Genomic DNA, 25,318 nt, shown 5'->3' on the forward strand with positions numbered 1-25,318 from the left:
GCGGTTCCATTACAAGTGTCTGTGCTTTTCAGATCAAGCAGAGCGTTTTGTAGAATGGGATAGCCTAAGAGCTCATGATCTTTTGTTCTTTGTTATATACGCTGAGTAACAGTAGCTGCCAGTGCTGTGAGTACTTACCATGTAGGAATGCTTGCCAGGAAACTTTTTATGGCCCTTTCTTAAAACCCTGAACTGTCACTCTGCTTTGAAGTGAGTCTCTGAAGATTCATTCTGTAAGACAAACTGTCAAACTTTATGGATTCAAGCACCACCACCTTAAAAAAAAAAAAAAAAAAAGTCAGCTGAATGAGTAGAACTCACAACCCCGGTGATACGTGAACCTGAATCTGTGAAATTCTTTTCCATTTGAAAAGTAAGCAAGTGAACTGACCGATGCTGAGAGTGGGGTTAGAACATACGTGGAAGTGTGTGTTTGAGGGATACTGTTCCTGAATTGCATTTCTGCTTGGAAGACACTCCAGAATGTTTCCGAAACAATTTTTATTCCTCAGTAACTTCAGATTTGGGTTCTTACTTCCAAAAGATCATGTCTCTTAACGTAAATTCACTTGCAAATGTGTTTTTTTTTTAAAAAATATTTTTTCTTTGTACTGCTTTCAACATCTGTAAAACCTGGTCTTTCAACAGAAAGCTAAAGGCTAATTAACAGGAGAACCTATGCTTTGCACTATATGTGAAATATTGGAATCTTAACTGTATTCTGCATGATGATTTAGAAACGCTGTTTCTTTATTAATATTCTCCCATGTATTCTTTTTTGATGCAGATGTTGCTGTACAACTTCCAGACAAAAAGTCTATTATCATGTATTTAACCTCTTTATTTGAGGTCCTTCCTAAGCAAGTCACCATGGAAGACATTCGGGAAGTGGAGACCCTTCCAAGGAGATACAAGCAGGAATGCGAGGATGGAGAATTCCACATGCAGCAGGTGTGTTTGTCATCGAAGCCTGGTTGAATCTTCTTCAGTTGTAATTTTAGCTGATCTTCAGGCTTGTCAGTTCTCTGGAACATGTCTTCTATCTTGTTCAACACTATTGGGAAAATATGAAAAATCATAGCATCATCTTTGTGATTGACTTCATTGGTTCTTTTTTGTTTCCTGATTCATATACAAAATCCTTTTTGCTGAGGTAGAAAGCTACATCTTCAATATGCTTCTTTCTTCAGTTTATTTTCCTTATTTATCTTGACAAGTGGCCTGAAGTCTTCAACTGAGTTTATAGCAGGAGTTGTGGTGGTGGTATTTGGTGGGTTTTTGTTTGCGTGAGAGGTCCACTGCTGTGTTAAATAAGCAAAATTAAAGTTTTCTATCCAGGTTATTTTAAAATGGAAATTCATTAGTGGTGACTGTTGGCCCCTCTCATTAGAAATGTACCTAACAGTTAGTTTTAAAATTTTATGAAGGATTGAAAGGGATCTTAGTTGTTCTATTCTTAATATCATTTGGGAAAGCATCTTCTCAGCACTTCCAAGGCATTACTTTTCTCTTTTCTCGCTTTTCTCGCCTAGGTTGTAGCACTTGAAGAGGAGCAGGGCAGTTCTAGAGCAGAGACGCCCAGCACGGTGACAGAGGTGGATATGGACTTGGATAGCTACCAAGTTGCTCTGGAAGAAGTCCTCACGTGGTTGCTGTCAGCTGAGGATGCATTTCGGGAACAGGAGGAAATATCTGGTGATGTTGAAGAAGTCAAAGAGCAATTTGCCACCCATGAAGTAAGCTTTTCTTATGTTCCTTTTGTGTAGTTTTTCTTTTCTGTGTGGGAGCCGAAAATTTTCTTTCCCTAGTCCTTATCCAAACACTGCCATTCTCTTTCTTGTGTCTTGCTTTTCCTAAACTGAAAGCACCTCTAACTGAATGGTGGTTTTAAAATTATTATTTTAATTAGTTTTATAATTGACAAATAATAGTTTCTTGGCAGTGGAAATGGATCTTTTTAAGAGAGTTTTCAGTGGAACAGGTTTTGGAATTTCAGTGTATTTTTTGTGTCAGCTTTCTGTGGCTGACCCCTTGTTGTCATAGAATCACAGAATGGTTTGGGTTGGAAGGGACCTTAAAGATCATCCAGTTCCAACTCCCCGGCCATGGGCAGGTTGCCCAACACCCCATCCAGCCTGGTCTTGGACACTTTGAGATGATAGATTCCTGATAGGAGCTCACGGATCACGGTGATGTGGCTGGTTGTACCGTTTCCAGGCTTTTATGATGGAACTGACTGCACACCAGAGCAACGTGGGCAGTGTCCTGCAGGCTGGGAACCAACTGGTGGCACAGGGAAATCTGTCTTCTGAAGAGGAGTTTGAGATCCAGGAGCAAATGCTGCTGCTGAACTCCCGCTGGGAGGAGCTCAGGGTGGATAGCATGGACAGGCAGTCCCGGTGAGTCATCCCGCATGACCTCTCCTAAAGCTGAAGGACTGGTCTCTGGTGCTTACTGCGTCTCAGAGGAATTGCTTTGCATCCATTTGTAAGATATTTTTGTCTGAAGTAGCTCTTCCGTTTGGGACATGAAATCCACCCTCTTCGTACTCTCCAAGATGAAACGGAGGAAATGGATATAACTGTTTTTTTGGATTCTTATGTAAGAGTATTTTGAGATCTATGTTATGTAAGTGTACCAAACTAAATATGATACCTACATGCAGCAGTTACATAAATGTATTTTTAATATTTTCAGTAGTTTAAGTTCCTGAATAAAACATTCAGGAGATGTGAATATCTATGTGTGTTTACACAGCTAAAGAGCACTTAAAAGATTTTTTTCCCCGCCTGTAGTTGTCAGGCTCAGAGCTGCGCATCAAGGGAGAAACTGCATTTGATTGTCACTTGTAGCAGTGGTTCTGTTAGTGAACAGAAAATCCCAGTTGCAAGAAACAGTCCTTGGTATAAATTGCATAATTCACTCATTTTTATTCTGTTGCAGTAGAAACAGGAATTCTTAATTCTGTGTTTCTTAGGTTAATGGTGAAAGTTATATTGGATGATACCTAACTGGTTTATGAATGGCTATGTGTCTTTCCTTTAAGAACTAGAAATTAGTTTTTTTCCTTGGAAAGACTGTTCCTGACATGACTCTGCCTGTGCTTCCCCCTGCAGCCTGCATGACATGCTGATGGAACTGCAGAAGAAGCAGTTGCAGCAGCTGTCCGACTGGCTGACCATCACAGAAGAACGCATTCAGAAGATGGAGTCTCAACTCTTAGCTGAAGATATAGAGTCCCTTCAAAAACAGCTGGAAGAACACAAAGTAAACCGTTCTGTCTGTCCTGTAATGTGTATGGGAGAACTATTTGGAAGAAGTGTAGGGTGGAAGGTTTCCTTAGCCAATAAACTTGCTAAAGAATTGGACAAAAGGAGTTAGACATGTTCAGCCTTCTTAGCCGAACACTTCAGTGATGATGACTACAGCAGAAATTGTGTTATCTTTGCTACATGCAGGAAATGAGGCCTCCCCAGGTGAATTGTTGGTGTTAGGGACAGTATGAAATGTATTGTAGATAACTGGCCTTTAATGACTGGCAGCAATGCTAAGGCACATTTGAGACTTGCTGCCTGAAATAATGCAGGAGTTAAAGCTATTGCTATTAAAGCAATTTGCAAATTGGTTTGGCTTGCAATTAAGTTTCTGGATGGGAGTCCAGCCTTTCTAGCCCAGGGTGTGTTTTGAAGGAGAAAGATGGCCTTTTAATATTAGTCATGGTTGCAGCATTGTTTTTTGTAGTCATTGCTGAGGTTTGACCTTCTGTCCAGCTTGAGACATACCTCACAGGGCAACAACTGCTAAGTATTCTTAGTCTGTGTAATTTCTTGTCCCACATTTGCATTTTTTGCTCTTTCTTCAAAGGCTGGGGAGCTTGAGGCCTGTTGTTCATGAAGTAGTTTAGGATTTTCTGGGATGAAGAGTGGTATTTACAGTAGTTTAAGGGCATATTGATGTTGCAGAGTTATTTTGGAGGTAGGCTTTAACCATGTAATCTGTTCTGCCAGAAGTTGTATGAATATTTAAATGTACAGATGTATTTTAAGCTAATTGGAAGAGTATGTTTTTTGCAGTTGCTAGGTATCAGTTTGTGACTATTGTCTTTGATACTAGGCTTTGAGAAATGTCAACTATTAAATGTTCATAGTGATTTTTACCTGTTTGGCATGCCCTATGTATGATACTTGCTTAAAAAAAGCAACTTTTTTATGGAATGCTTAAGTTCTCTTGTCCATAGCCGTAGACATATAGAAAGTCAGTGCAGTCATATGATTTTCCTAGTCAAGAATGGTGTATACATTTTAAAACTTTTTTGTGTGTTTTCCAGTACTTTAAAAGAATGGTTTTAGGTTCTTTTCCAGCAATCTTTGAAAGTTTGTTTAAACTGTGCAGTGATTCCCAGTGGTAAAAATATTTGCTTAAGTGTTGAATCTGTAGTGCTTTGCCACATTTGTTTTAGTCACTGTGGGCAAAATAGCAATTTGATAAGTATTCAAAATTTGTAACAGCTATGTGTTTTTCTAGAGCCTGCAAAGTGACCTAGAGACAGAACAAGTGAAGGTAAACTCCCTAACGCACATGGTCGTCATTGTCGATGAAAGCAGTGGGGAAAGTGCAACAGCTATTCTGGAGGAACAATTGCAGGTAAAATGTTAGAGCCCTCTTTTTTAAAAAACAAAACCAACCAAACAAAAAAACACAAAATCCAAAACTGTAATAGCAGACACTTAAAAATCTTTGCGTATAATTGTTAATCAATGTTTTTTGTGTTTAAAGACAATTTGTCCTAGAAAGCAATTTAAAGTAATATAATTTTAAATGTAATATTAATGCAAAGAATTATTAAACTTGCTCAGGATAAAACCTGAAAAAGTTATTTGACTTTCAAGCTCAATTCCTGATGAGTCAAGCTGCTTGCATCTGCAGTGACTTAAGCACTTTTGCAGCGTATCTTCTCAGCAATTTCACTAAAATGGGAAGATGCACAATACAACTCTTTAATTTCAAATAGGTAATTCTCATTAGGAAATTAAAATCTGATTGAAAAATATTTAAACACAGGAACAGAATTAATCAAGGGAATATTGTGTAAATTGTTTTCCTGTTTTCTTTTTGGACTTGGGCTGCAACCTGAGTAAATCATAGGGAGTATAGAACATAAGATTTATTATAACAGAATTCATGCTACTTCCATTACTCCTTTTGAAATCAATGAAATAGTTTCCTGAGTTCAGCGAGCGCAGAAATAAGGCCATAGGTGAATGCTCTTAATAGTTTTAACCTCAAGCTTTGTACAATACAACGGCAGTTAATGGCAACAAGGTAATTACAATATAGAAAGAGGTTACTGTGAAGTAGAAATTTTGCTCTTGATTATATAGTTTTTGATCCTCTTTGTGCGGCTCGTGAATATTCACGATATCTCCTGCTTCTGTAGAGGCTGGGTGAGCGGTGGACAGCAGTTTGTCGATGGACTGAGGAAAGACGAGTCAAATTGCAAGAAATTCAGCTTTTATGGCAGGAGCTTCTAGAAGAGCAGGTTAGTAACTCTTTGGTTACCCATGGTTGTAGATTTTTTTTTTTAAAGTAACTCTTAGTAGGGTTTAACAGCTCTAAGAAAACAGCTGTAAAGAACGAGAATTTCAGATATTGTTTGGGTTCCTAGCATTTCTTGAAGAAGTTGTGCAGCCTAAGAAAAGTATTTACTTAAGTTTAAGCAGGAAAATGCTTATACCTCCTTATAAAATAATTTCCAAGGTAGATATTTAATATTCTTGTGGACATCATCCTTTTGAAAGTTCTGTTGCCTTATATTCATCAATGTCAATGAATTCCACAAGATTTATTATATTAAAAATAAGAATTACTGTGCTTTGAATGTCAAATTCATACATAATGAACTCTGTGACCTTTCTTGGTGAATTTAATGGAGAAGTGTAAGAATGCAAGTATGAGCATCTTGCTTTAGAAAATTTATGGGAGATAGCTTCTCATAAATATTCCTGTCTTCTTGATAAGTAGTTAAATAATTGAAGGACTTCTGTCTGATTTATATTTGGTCTCCAGTTTTCAGGAGACAACTTTACAATAACAAACTGATTTTATTGGGTTTAAGATCAGTGAAGATTTGCAAAATGGCCAAGAAGCAGGAATATCCCTGATGGCAATGAATCACTAAGTATTTGGTGGTTTGGTAACTGCAGAAATTTTCCTAACTAAGGCACCAGTGTTTCCAACATAAATACATGTACACAATTTTGCAATCAACTAAGCAATAAATACTGTTTACAAAATCAGTAAGATAAAATATTTGGTCAATATGGTGAAGCATTCAGCTCATCTCATTTTGCTGAGTTTAGGCAAGCAGTTGAGTTGTTAAGAAGATGGCATTGTGTGTTTTCTCTTGCTTTGATCTTGCGTGTTTTCGTGGATCTTGAATATACCACTCAAATATGAATTAGGCAGCGGCATCTGAAAAAAATGGTAACAACTACATGCTGTCAGCTCTGTTAGTCAGTTTTGCATACCTACTGCCAGAGCTTGTTTTGTGACTCAGCTTTAAAATATTTGATGGCTTTTCCTTTGAAGGTTTTCTTAAATTGTTTTGTTTTCTTATATGATGACATTTATCCCTGTAAACTGTTGTTTAAACTCTGCAGTGCACAGAGTGTTTAGACACTTAAAAAGAAGTAGAACAGTGCTGATATATTTGTTGCTGTCACTTACAGCCTGGTTTCTTTGCCAAATGTTTTGTCTGCACGTTTCGGGTTTCTTATGTGTTTCTCCCTGACCCCTCCCATATCTATCTGCAGTATGTTGCTAAGCCAGGCTTGCAGCTCATGCGACCTTATTAATATGGACACAAGGTTCAGATTCTGGTTCATCCAATACCACGTATCTGTTAATGTGTATTTCTTACTTTAAAATTCTGCCGTTACGTATGTACATATAGAAAACTGTGCTAATGTTTTCTGACAACTCTTGAGCAAGGTAAGACTCTGAACTGAAAAACAAGGAATTCTAAGAAAGCCTTACTCGTTATGTCAATGTGCAAACTTCAGGAGCTCTTAGTTTTGATGACCCTATTTGAACATGTTTCAGGCCTCTTCCACCCTTATTTTTGTCTAGGGAAAAATGACCACTCGTTAGCTATTATAAGACTGTTATGAGTGTCATCTTCTGTTGGAGTTGCTTGGCTTTCAGTTGTTTTTTTAATTAAGTTGCTATGAAAAAGTGGAAAAACCTTCATCAATGTTTGTTTAATGTAGAATGTCAGATAACAAGTAATAAGGAAGTAGATGTTCATTTTAGGTGTTTTACATCAGCCTATGTTTGCATTAGTTGTTCAACTCCCAGCAGTGCTTTTATTACTACCAGGTTTGAATTACAGATATCTCTGTCCTGAAGAATTATCAAGTGACCTACAAAAATTACAACTTGAAACCAATTAAAAACTTTAATACAAACAGTTTGATAACAGAAAAGTACCTAAAACATTTAGGTACTGTCATTTTTTCATTTCACCCAACCAGATGGAGAGATGAGCAGCAGCGATGCATCAGCCTTTTTGTGGCTGCCTAGAAAATTTTTTGGAAACCACACTGCCAAGTCAACACAATTCTTACCACTCAGGAAACAAATTCCTCAATCAGTGCCAGATATTTCTTAGCACTGTGATAATTATGTTTCAGTTTCCTAGGGAGAGTTATCATTGACTGCTGATTTAGCAGAAGTTAATCGTATATGTTGAAGGATTTTTAAACTCGTCTATTATGCATAAAGTAAGTTGGCTGGGCTGCCAGCTTGATTCTTCCCAAAGAGTGTGTGGTGTTACAACTTTGTTCTTCCAGCCTTATGGCATTTCTACCACTATCATATTTGCTGTCTGTACATTTTGCACATTGGTTTACATTGGCAATGAAAACTGCCTTAACCCTTTGGCCCAGAAGTTGCTGTAGTCAGTTCTGGGACAATGCCAAAAGTATACAGCTAGACTGAGGAGCTAGCGACTGTTGTAAAATGTGCTGTTCAGCGAACAAAAAGATCTGCCTTGTTGTATTATTTTATTTTTAAACACAGAGGGGAAGCAGTGTGCAACTGAGCTTGACTGAGGAAAAAAGCTAGCTGGGTATTGCAGTCTGTGGAGATAGCTGTGCAGCAGCAGCAACGTGCAGAAACATAATATGAAATACATAAAATCATTCCTGACTCTGGAGGCTGCTGGAGTTTCCGTAGCAGTGCTGTGTGACTAGAGCGAGATCCAGGACAGATTTCCTAGAAAAAAGTTAAAAACTTGATGAGCCTTGAGTTAATACTGTCCAGAGCAGACCACCTCAGCTTCCGGGAGTTAATGAGATAGTGTTTAAAACTATTTTGCAATTGGAAATAGGTAAAATAAACAGGGTGGTAACTAATAATACACGTTTGAGTCTGTGGCCAACTGTCTGAATTAAAAGAGCTCTGAATTAACAATGTAGCTTCTGTGAGAAACTGTTTGTAATGGCTGGTTTTGAATCACAGAGGAAGAAGGGTGGGGAATGAAAGAAAGCATGCATGCAGTTTTGCTACATTTAATTTCAATATAATTTATAAATCCTAGGTCTGCTTTGTGGTGCATATCTGGTCTATATGAATAACCTGGGGGGTGGGCACTCTAATGTACTGAGAAATGGTTTTGCTGAAAAGTATTACATAGTTCTCTGGTCTGATATTTTTTGTTCCCCTTTATGTAGTATTTTGGTTAATGCCAACTGAAATTCCTGCACGTAACGATTTCAGAGCAGTGTTTGGAATGCAAAGAACTTAAAGAAGGAATTGTCAATTGTTTGACAAACTTGGTATGTTCTTGTACTATTTCCCTTATAATCTGCAGTGCTTATTGAAAGCTTGGTTGACTGAAAAAGAAGAGGCCTTAAGTAAGGTCCAGACAAGCAACTTCAAAGATCAAACCGACCTGAGTGTGAATGTTCGAAAACTAGCAGTGAGTATTGCTGTCCTCATCTATCCTGTCAAATCTGAGAGTCTAAATGAATGGCAAGTTATGAGTTTGACTTCAGCAGGAGCTGTGAATGAACTATATATTTGAATCCAGGTCTATATTCTTTCCTTGTCAGATATTTTCACTTAAATTTTAAAAAACTGTGTACAACTTTCTCCATGGCCATGCTAGGCTGATGTGACTTATTTTGGAACAGCCATCCTTGGCATTTTACAGGGTTTGTAGTTTCGTGCAGTCCACCAGACAGCTGGGTTTTCCAAGGTGTGGGTTTTTTTCGTTTTGTTCTGTTTTTGTTTAAATACATTGGTACAGCTTGTACCTAAACTAATCATTTGCAACTGTAACTCAAGAACTACAGCAGATTGCTCTAGTAGCTTTCTCAGGGACGTGTTTTTCTTAAGTGTCTGTTAGTGCTTTGTTAAACAAGAGAACTGTTTTGAAACCTATGATGCATCTGGCTCAGGTAGTACATTTCTTCCTGGAATGAAAAGCTAGAGGTGGCAGAATACTTGATGTCGTCTTTTAATGTTTTCTTTTAACTTCAGATTTTGAAAGAGGACATGGGTATGAAACGACAAACACTAGACCAGCTGAATGAGCTAGGTCAGGATGTGGCCCAAATCCTTGGCAATAGCAGAGCATCTGATAAAATCGAGCATGATCAAGAAGAACTAACTCAGAGGTGGGACAGTTTGGTTCAGAAGCTAGAGGATTACTCTAACCAGGTACTTATCTATGCTCTGTTACTTCTTAGCTGTTTAGATGTATGCAAACCTTGCTGATACTGTAAGCAAAAGTGCCCAGGCAAGTTCTTGGCACCTGGCTAGAGGCAGGTGAGTTCTGTTTCACATAGGGCTGATTTTATCTGCAGAAAAAGCTGTCTGGGTTTTTCGGCTTTCAAAACAAGTTGTTAACCTGACTAATACTGTTACGTCTTTCTCACACAGATTAAGCTTCATTTTTTCTGATGAGTAAAGCAGGTTTAACATGTATTATCAATCAATGTAAATACTTTTAAACATTATGAGAGCACTGGGACTGGATTAAATCTCATACTAAAAGAAAATAAACACAAAACCCCAAACGTAGAGTAGATAAATAAATAGGAGTCATACATTTATGCTCTGAGTACAGTTTCTCACCTGTTGAAAAGATTGTTGTTAGACATGTAAGGATGATAGCCAAGCTGGACTGTAAAGTTTTTATTTCGGTATTTTGAGTGCTTGCTAATATTTCATTTAGATAGAACTTCCATTGGCTTCTGTGAGAATTTTATTTGACGGTTTTATGACTCACATGCCCTTTTTTGTGTGATATTAAAAGATCATTATGGTGATAGCTGCAGTGCTGCTTCATGATCCATTTAGTGTGTAGTGAATGAGTTGTGCAGCCTATGAGTAGGGGTCCATTTCAGCCATGCGGCTTTAATTTGTTCTTTCTGTTTGAGTCAAAGCAGTGCGGAGTGCCAAATCCTGTGTGCATCCTTTCATTTCCCCTAAATATCAAGCATGTGCTAAGCTAGAACTTACAGGGTGATTCCCACGAGACTTGCTTTATAACCCGTTAAAGAGTGTGGAAGGTTTCTATTGACTTGAGTGAGCTTTTAGGTTAGTTTTTAGGTCAAATCCACTGTGTGTCAGCTCTTTGAGTTGTATGTTTGGTTTTGTGGGGAATGTATATTAGATATAGAATTGTATATTGTTAAATCCGAAGGACCTTGGTTCTTTCTGTGAACCAAGCAATTATGAAAGAAAATACATAGTGTATTTTGTTGATTTAAATTCACTTGTTCTGGCGTGAAATTCTAGTTGAACTGTGAATTTTGGTGCTTGGTTTCCATCTGTAAAATGAGAAGAATGCTGTTTTTCTTTGGTTTGCTTTGGCATCTATGATATGTGCTTTCTGAAGGCTAGGTGTGATCATTTGTAGGAGCGAATGAAAGGGTTTTTCTGACTGATGAATAAAAAGAATGAAACAAGAACAAGTTAAAGTTTGCATAAGAAAAGGTATTTAACCCTCTTTGCTAAATCATTTTATGTTAGGTAACTCAAGCTGTAGGAAGCGTAGGGATGTCACAGATTTCACAGAAGACTCCTGCAGAAACAATGTCTATGAAGGACCCGGTAGTGGTTAGACAATCCAGGCAGGAATCGCCTCCACCACCACCCCCAAAGAAAAGGCAAATCCCAGGGGACAGTGAAGCAAAGAAAAAGTAAGTATATGTCACTGCCATTTTCCTATGCTCACTAGATAACACAAGCTCATTTCCATTAGTCTTAGGTTTTGAATCTCCTTTTATGCTAGTAAAGAGCATTTATATTGCACCTGTGAAGTTGGGTTTGAGGAGTGGGGAGGGACTGTTATGTACACCCTTGTTTTCAGAGAAACAGAAAGCCTGCAGCCTTCGTCAATTTCAAAGGAAAAGGGATATGTTTTATTTTTCAGAAAAGCAGGTCTTTGGTTCTTTGTACCTCAGTTCCTTTGCTGAAAGATAGAATTAATTATATTTCCTTTCTTTTGGAAAAAAAACAATCTTCACGTGTTGGGATACATAGTGTTATGAAAGGACCAAGTATTTTGATTTGTTATGTATTTCTGGTCTCTGTGAAATATACTGGAGAAACTGTGCAGAAAAGCTCAGAAACCTATTCTGTCTCCCTGGTATTTAGTAATAGACACAACATTATAGCGATGTCTCCTTTCACAAGTGTATCTGGAGTGGCTGATTTATTTGCATATATTCTAATAACATGCTGCAGTGCTTTCATTAAATAGCATACATAAAACTAAAGGAATTGTTTAAAAAATGTAGAAGGTAAATACTGTATACTCATTATTTTGCTATTTGTTTGCCTGAGAAAACAAAAATTTATTTGAGGTGTCACTAGTTTAAACCTTTGGCAGGTTTTCTAGGGAGATGATAGAGGGCTGCATCAAGAGCCAAATGTTCAAACTGTATTAAGGACAGGGTCAGGTAAAATGGGCTAAACTTCCATCTGATGCTTTTGCCTGATTCTGGTTACTTATGTTGAAACCAGCAAATGACCAGTAACTGGAATTTTGCAGGCTTTCCCACAAAAAAACCTTTGAGTGGTTAGCAGTAACTTCTGCATCTGTTGGCAGGCTGTTAAGATTTATTTAGGAAACATTAGGATTTACATTGTGTTAAGTCACATAATTGTAGTATGGTCTGACTAGTGGTCCACATAGTACGTCTGCCTTGTCCTTCTCTAAAATTGTGTACAGTATTGCTTATCTATGAGTGTTTTTTTTTTTTTTTTGTGGTGGTGGGTTGTAGCTTAGTTTTAGGTATGAGAAAGTCAAGTGAATCTAGAAAAGTCCAGCTGTAGCAAAAAATCTTAAACGATAAGCTAATCTTCAGTCAGCTAAACATTCAGGAAGGTTTTTCTGTACTCATTATCATGAATACTTAAGCTGCTAGCATTTTCTTCAGACTAAATAGCATTGCAGACTTTTACAAAATCTAGAATGTGCTGAACTTTAAGACTTCTCATTTTTAAGACAGTGAATAGAGAAAAATGACAAAAAATTGTCCAACCTTCTAAACCAGGTTTGATGCTGAAAGTGCTGAGCTGTTGAACTGGATTTCAAAATCAAAAACTGCCATTCAGGCCACAGACATCAAAGAGTACAAGAAGATGAGAGAGACTTCAAACTTGAAAGAAAAGTTGAAGGTAAAATGGGAAGATAGAGGGTTTTCCAGTGAATAATATATTTTGTTTCTTTAGGCTGGCTGTCAGCTGGATATGTGGGCAGATCCACATGCTTCATGGGGATTAAGTCTCTTTGTTGAATAGTTCCTGAACTGGACAGACATGGAAATCTGACCAGCTGGACACAGCCTGTTGTTGGTGTTGGGTCACACAATCCACAGGAAAATTTAAAGGCATATGTAACTGTCTCCTTTGGAAATGTGATAAATGAACGTCTTCAGGATTATCATCTTTTCTACAAAGCAGCATATTTTGGCTTCATGTTTCACAGTTGGAGATGGACTTGACTGACACCATGCTTATAATTTTGGCAGAGATGTGTCAGTGTGCTGCTCAAGGGAGCCCTTGAACCATGCTGTGACATTGCACACCCTTTATTACCTAGGGTCCAAGGTTGTGTCCAGCATTTGGATGCATTGTTGCTTGGTCTGTTAATTTCAGAGAAAACAATGATAGTTACAACTCATGTGACCTGCAAGACAGAACACGGAATTCTACCGTATCTTGTAGAAGCCATGAGATAACTATTTTGTTTTCTGTTCCATCTGTTTCAGGGACATATTCTTGCCTTCCCTGTTCCTTGAGCATACTTTGTTAATGAAAGCTTACTGGAGCTTTAGCAGGAAACCTGCCTTTGAAATCAGAGGCAATAGAATCGTAGAATCATAGAATGTCCCGAGTTGGAAGGGTCCCATAAGGATCATTGAGTCCAACTCCTAATACTTAAAAATATCTATAAAGAGACTCCTTCTCAGTGTTCTAGTGCAAAATGGTGCCAGTAGGAATGATTGGAATGATAGTACCGTTGGAAATAAAAAACAACAAAACCCACCTGATGGTTTATTTATATAGCTTTATGGATGTTTGTAGCCCTTTATAAAACAGGCTCCAAGACAAACACCAGGTTCTCATGAATAACCCTGTTTTTAAATGATTGGGCTCTGAGGGGGTGGGACAATCTTTGTGCTTCCCAACTGTGCAAATGAATGAATGCTGCTTTCAAAGATACGGTAGGAAGTCTAAACCAGAGAAATAACTTGGGACATTTGTTTCAAAAGGATTTTAATTTGGATTGATTTTGTTGCAGTCTCAGAGGGCACTGAAATTATGGCCTTATGGCCAAGGAACCCTTTCCTGTCTGGCTATGTTCTGCCTCGTGGCTCACACAGGAACACACACTGATATGTATGTCTTGAGGGAGGGATGTGTTCCTTTAAAAAATCTTGGTAGCCACATAAGATTTTCCTCACTGAATATTTGTCATGAGGGAGAGTGAAGCTCTAGAACTTCATAGATTGGAGTACTGGAGTACTAGTTGCTGTAGTTTTTGCTAGCTGGAATTCTAGGTAACAGGTTGTTGTTAGTTTCTGATGGAAATCTTAGTAGACGTTGTAGAGGCAAAAGGAATATTAATATTTTTTATTCGCTGGTTCACATCAAATACATTTTTTTGATCATAAGTGTCATGTTATAGCTGATGTCCCAATATCTGATATCACCTAGCAGGATTGCCAACCTTTCTAACAATACTTTGTTTCTGGTGTCTTTGTATTAGTCTTTTTGTATACTTGCTGCTTGTGAGATCTAACTTCTTTTATGTGTTTTCAAAAAAAAAAAAAAGTCAAGAAAAATGACACTCTCTGAAAATAGTCTTTTGGGGTTCAATTTGTAGGTGATAGAAAAAGAAAGGGCTGAAAAAAGCCAAAAGTTAGATGAACTCAGACGAAGTGGACATGTTCTTTTGGATCAAATGGGAAAAGGTAAGAGACTTGAAATGTTTTTCTGTTTTGTGATTTAATCAGACAAATTGCTGAGAAATAGTACTGATGTGTATGTTTATTATCTCCAGTTAAGCACTGCAGTTCCTTCTCCTTCCAGTTTCTTTCCTTCAGAGACATTCATCATTGTTACTCTTAATAGAAACAAAACACATAAATTACTAGTGAAGCTTATAGAAAAGCAAAATGATTTTTTTAATGTATGTGTGTTTGTTTGCAACCTTGTAAGGGTTATTTTTATTGAAATACAAATAATTTCTTAAAGTTGCAGCTATATGCTTTTGGGGAAAGGACTTTTTATTTTAAATCATGTGGAAAAAATAAGTGTAAGATTTTAAAATGTAACTACCTTGAAGTGGAAATCTTGAACCGAAATTTAAGTTGAGTGAATGTGTGTATATGTCTTCTTATTCATAGTTTTCACTATTTTTTGTGAAAACTGTCAGGGTGTTTTGATGATAGTCACAATTTATGGTTCAAAGGCAAGAGAGAAGCCTACATGCTTGAGAAAATGATTGATTGTGAATTAAAACACTTATCCCTGGAAACATCAGTGAAAGCTGAATCTTTAAGCCTTGCCAAAATTTTGTTTCATAATATGACAAAAAATCATCAGCAAAAGGTGACTTTCTTCACAAAAGAGGTGTTCAGATCATCTAGAAACACAGCCTTTCAGATCTGCCATGCATTTGACTTCTGTTGAACTTCCTGTAGCTGGTAGCATTCAGACAGGCGTAAGGATGGTATCGCTGTCGTGCGTTCTGATTTCCATTGGAGTTTCCAACTGCCACACTTTTTTTTTCCAGCCAGTCCTTTGCTAGGATGCCGCAATCCACTAAGCATTTTGAGTCCTTCCCTCCTTGTTTAATACAGGTGAAATTTTTTTACAGGGGTTGCTGTTGCTCTAAAGGTTGCTCTCAAAGCCACAGATTTGACCTGGAGTTGGGGTTATTAAAAACTTGTGACTGTTCCTGACACTAGACCTTGTCAGGGATCCTCCCTCCTGCCCCTCCCTTTTTTTTTTTCTTTTTTTACCCCCTCCCAGCTGTATGTATGCCCCCAGCTTGATCTATCAATTGTGGTTATATAACAAGTATATGTTGATCATGCTGGGAAATACATAGTTGAAAAATGGGCGTGCATCATCAAAAAATAAGATGCAGAAACTGCTTCCTAATGTTTGCTACCTTAAAGTTAGGAATCTATAGAAAATAAGGCATCGGTAACCAACATACAGCCCCCTCTTTGCTAGGGTCTGCTGATATGTTTTGTCCAACCCAGAATGACAGCCCTTCTCTCCAAAACCAAGCTCAGCTGTGCATGTGTAGGATAATGCACAGCAGAGGCATACCTGTGTATACGTCCGTTTGTGGCATGCTCAGGCCCTGCTGTAGAGCAGTGACCGATCACTGCGTGCACGCTCCTGTTACATGGCTGGCTGCAGCTGCTGTGCTTCCGTGTGTATGGCCAGGGTGTGAAGCGCAGGGGAGGATCCATGCAGCAGGGCCTTCAAGTGTCCATGTAGAAACTGGCTGCCCCAGAACAAAATACTGGGCTCCACTTAAACTGTAGCAGTACAGAAAACAGACCCTTCTGTATGAATCTCTTGCTTACGCTCCAGTCTAAATGACAGAACCGGTAAGTTCACATGACTCAAATAAGCCTTATAAAAAGAAGTGGTACCTTGAAACAGGATCTGTATCAGGAACTTGCAGTGGTGAGAATGTATTGTTGAACACACACTGCGCTGAATTTTTTTCACATACCAGCAAATTTGCCAGTTACTTTTGGCTCTCGAGGAAATGGAGCAGGGAGTGCATGTGGGTGGGAAGACTTCACTTACGGTGCTGCGTCCTCAGGTCGTGAATTGATTGACCAGAAAGATGGTGTAGCAAGTCCTTGGGGTAGTCACTGTGAATGGGAAATAACCTTGTGTATTGTCATGCTGCTTTTGTAGCTATTCGTGTTACCTAGTTATTAATCACATCTGCATGCAATGTGACATTGTCAGCCACTGTTCGCTCGCTCTCCCAGGCAGAAGCTGCTGGATTTCCATTTACCTTTTCAATGAATTTATCGCTGCTTTCCAAGTTGGAGCTTCCATTTTCCTCTGTAGAGAGGGGGGAAAAAAAAGCTTATTTAAATCTTCTGTCGACATTGAGACACAAATCATCATGTTGAAGAGAGTCATGATTGTTGAGAGTCAGTACATTGTTAAAAACTAAACAGTTGTCAAAAGAGAAGACAAAGTGGAACATTTCATTTTTCATTTTAACCACTAATGTGGAAATAAAAAGCCAAACCACTGTTAGTAATGAGTACAGTTTTTAGGGATGGTTGACTTGGAAGCAAAGCATTTTGCATGTTAGTGTAACCGTGTACCTGTGTCTGAAGAGAAGAATGGTTAAAACTTTGTTAATCAAAATGTGTCGCAGTTAATCTAACAATAATTTATATTGTCTGTTTAGAGGGACTTCCTGCAGCGGATTTAAAAAATGTGATGGAGAAAATATTGTTGGGGTGGAAAGAGGTGGTACAACATCTGGAAGAACTGGCCAGAAAGATAAAGTACCAGGAAGATATAAATGCTTATTTTAAGGAAATGAATGAGCTTGAGAAGACTGTAGTTGAAAAGGATGGCTGGCTTAAAAATAATGCTTCTTCAGCAACCCAGCCTTCAGCAGTCCTGAAAGATTTGTGTCAGGTAAGTCTGGCAAAACTTGTTACTGTTGACTGGAAGCTGGTAGGAGCGCAGGATACCCCAGAGGAGATTAGCATAATCAATAAGGTAACTCAAATTTCCCAAGAGCCTTCAGGGCACCAGATTTGACTGGAAGATTTTGGTACCTGTGTCACAGGAGTTCTTTACATTGTTGCCCTAGTAATGTAGAGCGGCTTTTGCAGGAGCTTACTAGAACCCTTGTGTTAACAAGGTATGATTTGATTCTGTTTTCAATCTCTCACAGCGGGAGTTAAGTCATCTTGTAAGCCTGAGTCCACGGCTGGAACACTTGAAAGCCACGTGCAAGGTGCTCACCTCTCAGCCCATGCCTCCGAACTTCATTAAGGAGAGCTTGAATGGTTTTCTTGATCATTTCAAGTTGACTCGCCAGAAACTAGAGGAACGTCACCAGCAGCTGAAGAAAGGTAAATGCTTTTTTTCATAGGTCCTGTTGATTCTTTTCTGTTTTTTTCTTTTTTTTTTCTTTTCTTTTCTTTTTTCCTTTCTTTTTCCCTTGAATAATAGTTTTTTTGATGTCTTGATAAACAGTCTGATGCTCTCAGAGCCTTTGCACAGCAGAGCTGCTGTATATTGGTCTTTAATGAGACTTGGGAATTAATGCAGTCACCCTGAAAGTGTTGTTCAGAGCTTATAGCTGTTTATGCAAGACAGTACCTTTCTTGAGTTTTTTTGTATCTTACTTTTCCCTTTCAGACACAGGATGTGGTGATCCTTTTTGAAAGAGTATTTGGATCATTTAGTTTCCATTAGTTAATGATGATATATTGTCAAAGCTTTACTATTAGACATTTCCAAAGGTTTAATATTAGACATTTCCAAATGCAGCTGGGAGTGAAGTTGTAAAGAAGGAATACGAAGAAGAGTAGTACAGGGAAATTAGAGGGAAGGAATATTTTTGTAATGATCAGTGAAGGAGTATTTCACACCCTATGTATTTTTGTCTAAGGTGTTTCTTCCCAGTTTTGAACTGGGATTCCCCTGGAACAGAATTTGTAATGGGGAAAACAAAGTTGCAGATTTGAATCTGCTTCTTTATGGCACTGTTCCTTGTTGTCTAGTTGGTGGTTTCTGTTCCGTGAAGACAGAAAGGTCAGAACTGATGCTAATCAACTGTAGTCCAAACAGGGAAAAATAGTTGTGTTTGTGATTTTTTTTTAACAGCCATTAAAAGTTAAAAAAGAGAGATTAATAGTTTAGGAAACAATTTTCTTTTGATAATCGTTTGGTAAAATAATAATTCTCAAACGTACCTAAATCCATAAATAACAGTATTTTTCTAAAAAGTCATAATGTGAAAATGACACTAGGAAGTGATTTTGCTTTTAAGTATCACAGTTACCTTCTTCATTTCATCTCTGTTATCTTGTCTTATACTTTTTATAGCAAACACTGTCACTTTTCCATATTTTTTTGCATTTGTGATATCCTGATCGAACGCAATTGATGTGTAATCAATTGAGAAAACATCATTTTGTCCAGAGTGGCAAATCTGGCATTGGGATCTGAAAAAAAAGCTAGCTCTTTTATATGTACATAATAATACAGTCTCATTTTGATATTCACAGATTATTATTGTTACATGTGTATATGGTTTTTTAATGAATAATAATAGTATATTTATTGTGTAAAATATCTTTTGCACTGTATCAAATGCGGTCAGAAGCCAGTTGTATCTTTATCTTTTTTTCATTTCATTCCTCAGGGATTGGTCCAATGTACAGTGAATAGGTAGAAATACTTCAGTCAGCTTCGGTAGGCCTTGGTGTGGGCTTTGCAGCTTGAATCTGCAATGCTCTCTCTTCGCAGTTCAGTTAAATAATTACCAAACACCATAGGTGTGAGATGAGGCTGAGTAAATATAATAATAATAAAAAACTTCTAAGTTGAACTGCAGTTAGTTGATTGTAAATACTGTGTTTTGCATGGACATTGTTATTGCTGAAAATGGAAGTTTGAAATGCTATCAAAATGCTCTGTGTGGCTATTTGATAGAAAGATGGATAGTGCAGGTAAGATAAGGTTTAAAACAAACAACCAAAAAACAAACAAAACACTTGTTTCCTTTTCCAAAGGTCTTTGGATAGTGCCTGACTGAAAACGTACTGAATTCTGTAGAGATTTTTTTCTGCTGATTCTACTAGGCTTTGGATCAAGCTGGCAAAATGTTTTTATTCACCTGAAAGAATATTCATATCACCTCCTCTGTGTGCACTGTAAACTATTGTTCCCTGTTGTTAGAAGTCATTATGCAAGGATGTAACATTCCTGAAGCTATGTTTAATGGATTAGCAAAAACATGCTTAAGGTGAATGATATAGGTTCAAAAGTTATGTGGGTCTGCCACTAACAGAAATAAATAATAATACTAGAAATGGAAAATTGAAGATTAAGATTAAAATTGAAATGTACGTATGGAATTTATTCTTTTTTCACAGCTTAGTTGAACATGTTAGTTGTACATAATTCCTCTTGGAACTTTCATCTTTGAAGTTATTTGGAATTTGGCTTGCTTTTCAGGCACGTTCTGCTTGTGTTTTTGTTGCATTAAAAATTTCATTATATGAACATTCAAACCAGTCATGCTGACTCAGAAAGGATTTAAAATGTAGTGCACAAAATACATATCTCTGTTAATATTTTACAGGTGAATACAAAGAACACAGACCTATAAGGAGGGTTTTTTTCCATTTGTTTCTGAGAAATGGGAGGAAGCATTTTGCTAATGGCCCCAGATGGAAAAGCATTAACACTTTATTCTGTGTGTAGTAAAAATAGACTCAATTACTAAATTACTAGGTCATCTATAACAGTGAGCTTCACTAAGGCATGAATACTTCAGTTATATCAGTGCAGAAAACTGTACGAGTAACGTCTGCTATACTCAGATTACAGCATATACCTTCATTCTTACTGTGAAGAATAATTATTTTATGATTGTTATGAGTTGGTTCATATACAATACCAATAAAATCATTACATGATGTGACTAAAATACTTTTTCACATCACTTGAGGCATAGTTAGTATATCTGAACCAGTTATTACTCAGTAAAAACATTTTATGTATCTTGGTGTGTTAAACTTGCATTAGTGTATTTTTTTTTTAAATGATAGTTTCTCTGTGGATTGCCTATAGTTAAAAGCTGAGGGAAATGAAAGTTTAGGGTTTCAGGTTTTTGTTTGTTTACAACATAGTTTGAATTGCTGCAAATTGAAAGAATTTCCAGAACCATGTAATGGGGAGAAACAGCTAGCGATAGCAATCAAGCATTTGTGAACTTGGCAGACTGTCCTAATGTCACTAAGTCCAGCTCCTTTTATCACTGTTCTTTGAGCGTCTGAAAACTCCCTGATTGAGTGGTACACAGTACCATCTCTATGGCATTTTTCATGGGAATTGTGACTTACTTTTTTATTTATGGAAGGCTATTTTTACTATTAACTACTTTTTTCTCCTTCAGGACTTGCTGTATTTTAGTGACAGTACTCCTATTTGCTTTATAGCAAACTCTTCTTATTTTCCCTTTAAATTGATACTGGATTTTTGAGAAAAGCCAGTTAGATAACTGTGATTCTCTCTAAAAATGTTGACTCATTTCTTAGTTATAAATGGCATGACAGTTCTGACAGCAAGCTGTTGAAAAGCTACCTGGTGAGTCAGAACAAGGCTTAACTTAATTTTCACTTGTGTCAGTGATGAAATTGCTTAGGAATCCATGGCCAGAGAATGTGCATACCATAGCACTGTTTTTGCAGCTAAACCCGTGTTTGCTGCAGTTTTTGAAAATTGAAGTTTTCATTCTGAAATTCCAGTATTTAATTGCTGCCTCCTGTGTGGGATTCCACAGAGGACAGGTCTGATTGAAATCAGAGGTGAAACAAAGACTGCAAGCAGATGCTCTATTCAAACCTAATTCTCTTTGCAGTGTTCCCAGATAGTGCATCTATTCTGGCAATAGACTGCATGTTGCTATTTTTGTACTTCAGTGTATGTATACATTAATATATATATGTAAATATACATATATACATACCATTTATATATGTAAACCTACTACTAAAATAATACTTTTGTGTATACTTTTATAAAATATTACTTTATATATGTAGTTACTATATGTAGCATTTGTATATAACTTTAATGTATAGTTCTTACAGACACTATACTTTGCATGCTATATATAGTAGATACCTGTGTGTGTATTTGTATATGAATAGTAGATATCTATTAAAAATTAATAATATGAAAAATATTAAGTTGAGGGGATTTAAGTGTGCAAAAGCCCAAGTACTGTTGATTTCCTCCCCTTCAAGTGATTTAGGTACTTAATTATGTAAAATGGGATTGAGCTTTATATAAAATATCTTTTAAAGGAAAAAATGTTGATATTAGCAGAAGAGTTCTAGCTCTTGGGGTGTCTCAGCAGGATTCAATGTACAAGTATATCTCACATGATTTCTTCGTATTTTTTTCTTTAAGTGAATCTGCTAATTCACATGTCTTATGATTTGGGTCTAGTGTCTATGTTCTTACCTTGTATTTGGTTTAATTACTCTCATTAACAATACCAGAGACAGAAAGTCAGCCTAGCCAGGACTACGTGGACTCTCTGCAGAGGCTGAAGGATGTGCTGAGTGAGGTGGAGTGCAAGCAGCAGGCCATCGCTGGTGGACTGAGTGACCCTAGTAAGGTTGAGAAAGCCTTACAGCAGACAAAGGTAATCCTTCCTTTCACACTGAAGCAAGGAAGTTGCTTGTTTTGCCACTGTCATCCTCTGCTCTCCATCCCTTTTCAGCGAGGGAGAGTTTTCAGTGAGGTAATGAAAATGTTACTCAGTGGGAAGTCTGTCATGGAACAGTGCCTGGAAGCAGCCTCTGGGGGTCTGTGCCTTGCGCTGCCCTTCCTGCAAGTGCTGCCTGTAGCCTGTCCCCATGTGGGATGGATGCCTTCATGGTGAAACTGCCTCTGAAGTTCACCTCGATAACAGCTTCATGCTGTTTCATCCTACTGGGGTGTCAGGAGAGGGTAACTCAACTCCTGTGGCCTCCAGATTGTCTTTCAAAGGGAAACTGCTAGTGAGCAATAAAGGTAATTGATGCACAAATTCAGCCTAGTAGAAGTCTAATTTTGTATCCTATTGTGAACATATAAAGTAGGTGAAAATCTGTGGATGACAGTTGCTTTATAAGTAGATGGTCTGGAGTGGGGGGAGGGAGAAACAAATAGATCCCTGCTCCCTCCCCTGCCTCCTAGTGCTTTTGTAGAATAATGCTGAATTCAGAAATACAATTTATTTTTATTTTTCTCCTGTGTGAGAGGAGATTATGTTGGACATTATGCAGCCCAACATAAGAGGACTGCAGATGATTCTGGAGGATCTCTGGAATTCCAGTTGCTGGGTGTGGGGAAGGCTTTGTCTTTCTATCCTTTTGATGGTATTTCTCTATTGTTTAAAGCTGGCAGAGATTTTTTTGGTTAGTCCACTGGCTGAATTACAGTGGCTTTTAGTCTTTGGAGGTTTGTCTTTTCCTTTCTGGATCCCTCCTCCCCGTTTTCTTCAGAGACTAATAAACCAGAAAGGACATACCATGTCAGTGTGGGAGCTTTAAGGAGTGTGGTGGAAGATCAGAACACAAATCCCTCTTCCCAGTCTCATTGCCTCTTCACTACCTATCATTTTAGAGGAAATGATGCATTTTATCCTGTTTCTTTCCCGTAAATAAGAAGTAAAATTGAGAACATAAGCATACCAAAAAAAGGTTTCTTCCTCAGTACAATCCAGTAAAATATATGCCCACACATCCCACATGTACATGTTAACTGTATATACTCACAAAGTTAAGTTCATGAAATAAGTAATGATTTCATATCTCAATTCCAAATTTCTCCCTTAAATTTTAAGTATTTTTAGATAACCAAAATGCCCAATTTAATGAAGCAGCAGCATTTTTTCATGTCTTGCATTATATCTTGGGCTGCTTTTCCTTAATATTGGTAAAATAACTATTTCAGCTCATGTGACTCCTTGCATCCGAAATACCTTAGTGAATATATTTAGATTGTATCCTCCTATTCCAGCTGGAAGAGTAGCTGTCAAACTAAAGTATCCAGAGTTTTTATTTCAGCTAGGTGTTAAAATAATTTTATTTTACGTAACTGGGAAGCACACACTCACTGCTGTGTGTGTGTGGCACTCTACCCCCCACCCCCATATATGTCTGGAGGGAATGAAAAAACTGAGCTCCTAGTATGTCTAGATTGCAGTTTCTTTTGTGACTGCAGCGTAGTGTAGCCATTGCTTTGCCAAGCTGAGTGCCAATACTACACAGAACAGCAGAGATGGAGGTACCTGGGTGTATTTAGCTATATGGCTAGGCCTTAGAGACCATTCTGTAATCTCTGCTACTGCTCCAGCAGAGCAGCTGAAGGTTTTGCTGCTTAAAGAGCTGTTTGGGCACTTATGCTTCAATAACTGCAGTAACTGTAATTCATCTCTTTACTGTATCGATACTCTGTGCAATCAAACCTTTGATGTACCTGCACATGTATGTGAATGTTTTATGTCTGATACTGCAAGCAAACTTATCAACGTATCTTTTTTTTTTTCCCTCCTTGTAGACTGTTTGTGAGACACTGGAAGCCCAGAAGCCCAGGGTAGATAAACTTTCTGAAGAAACAAAAGCTTTGGAGAAACAGGCTTCTGATATAACCAAGGTATACACACAAGAGTTCAGGCATGTGCAAGGGCACTGGGACAAATTAAAGCTCAAGACTTCAAAAGATGTTAAACTACTGGAAGAAATCACATCCAAGTTGAGAATATTTGAGGTAAAACAAAAGGATTTTTTTTGTTGTTGCACAACTCTTTTTTTTTTTTTTTTAAAGCTCTTTCTTTCTTCATGTTCCTGCATCCAGATGATGCTGATTGAGAACTGAAATGGTTATGGGAAACAGTTCTGGAAGTGTTCAAGGACAGGTTGAATGGGGCCCTGAGCAACCTGTTTTAGTGCGTGGCATCCCTGGTCACGGCAGGGGGGTTGGAACTAGATTTACCTTTGTACATCCACAGCCTATGCTGGGTGTTTGACCATTGGTAATTATTTGCCTGTGCAGTGCAAGAGCATTTACTTCATTAAACTTCTGTATACTTGGCTTGTGATTCAGCAAGTTATTTAAATGCGTCTAACTTTGTGAGTAATCCCATTTAATTCAGTTTAGCTGAATTGTAAGCAGCTTTCTGTAAGCAACCTAAATTAGGTATATGGTAAAATGCCTTGTCAAATGGCATCCTTTATAAATATGTATATATATGAGTGAGTGTATATATATATAATTTTTAAGCTATGGTTCACTGTTAGAGCCTCCTGGGGTCTCTTTGTTGGAAAATAATTTTCAGGCTAATCTGCTGCAGGAAATTCCCCCCAAAAGGAAAAGGAATGAAAAAAATGTCATGAATTTGACCTCTAATAGTAGCATTGGCCTAAAAATAAACTTGATTTTAGTGTAATGGGTTTTCATTAGCACTGACTTTTTTTTTTTCTCCAAAAAGCAATGTGTAATGTGTTGATATTGAAAGAACTCCTACTGCAAGGTTTTAAAGAAAAATATGTACTGTCTTCCTTGGTGACATGAACTTTGACTTGGCTTCTCAAATAACAGTGCTTTGTTTGTTTCTCTCCATTGTTTCAAAATAAAAAGATGCCATCTGTTAAAAAACCCAATCAAGTAGCCCAAAATTGTTGATTAAAAAAAGTTCATATATTATTAAAAATGGCAGCCATATAACCTAATTGAATCAGGACAAAAGTCTTTCTCCCATTTCTAATTTGTGGTGCTTTTTTTGTTTGTAAGGGTCGTTGGGAACATCCACAGTTGTGTAGAAAGGAGATGGCAAACCTCCTGTCCCCCACCCTGCCTGTTTTACCCTGGGATTTAAGGCAGCTGGCGAATTTTAGGTCGATGACTGTACAATTCTGTTTATTAATTTCTGTGTATTGCTGTACTGAGTACAGTAGCTGCTATCAGACCCAAGTAGCTAGATTTTTTTTTTTGTTAGTCTAATCCT

General features: G+C 37.6%; 1 protein-coding gene across 4 annotated transcripts in view; it reads left to right on the forward strand.

Annotated features, from left to right (window-relative positions):
• Positions 1–25,318, forward strand: part of UTRN (utrophin) — a gene marked incomplete at its 3' end in the record, with an annotated part of 370,441 nt that overhangs the window by 81,547 nt on the left and 263,576 nt on the right. For all 4 annotated transcript variants that reach the window (XM_080586229.1, XM_080586228.1, XM_080586227.1 and 1 more), the window contains 15 exons: positions 788–951; positions 1,533–1,736; positions 2,218–2,399; positions 3,117–3,267; positions 4,525–4,644; positions 5,438–5,539; positions 8,873–8,980; positions 9,544–9,723; positions 11,041–11,210; positions 12,570–12,693; positions 14,405–14,492; positions 16,979–17,214; positions 17,477–17,657; positions 21,825–21,970; positions 23,872–24,081. In XM_080586229.1, coding sequence (XP_080442355.1) covers positions 788–951; positions 1,533–1,736; positions 2,218–2,399; positions 3,117–3,267; positions 4,525–4,644; positions 5,438–5,539; positions 8,873–8,980; positions 9,544–9,723; positions 11,041–11,210; positions 12,570–12,693; positions 14,405–14,492; positions 16,979–17,214; positions 17,477–17,657; positions 21,825–21,970; positions 23,872–24,081 — 2,366 coding nt within the window. The remainder of the gene's footprint in view (positions 1–787; positions 952–1,532; positions 1,737–2,217; positions 2,400–3,116; positions 3,268–4,524; positions 4,645–5,437; positions 5,540–8,872; positions 8,981–9,543; positions 9,724–11,040; positions 11,211–12,569; positions 12,694–14,404; positions 14,493–16,978; positions 17,215–17,476; positions 17,658–21,824; positions 21,971–23,871; positions 24,082–25,318) is intronic.

This window comes from Anser brachyrhynchus (genome assembly GCF_964034855.1).
Source record: "Anser brachyrhynchus genome assembly, chromosome: 3".
In the NCBI taxonomy this organism is placed as follows: Eukaryota; Metazoa; Chordata; class Aves; order Anseriformes; family Anatidae; genus Anser; species Anser brachyrhynchus.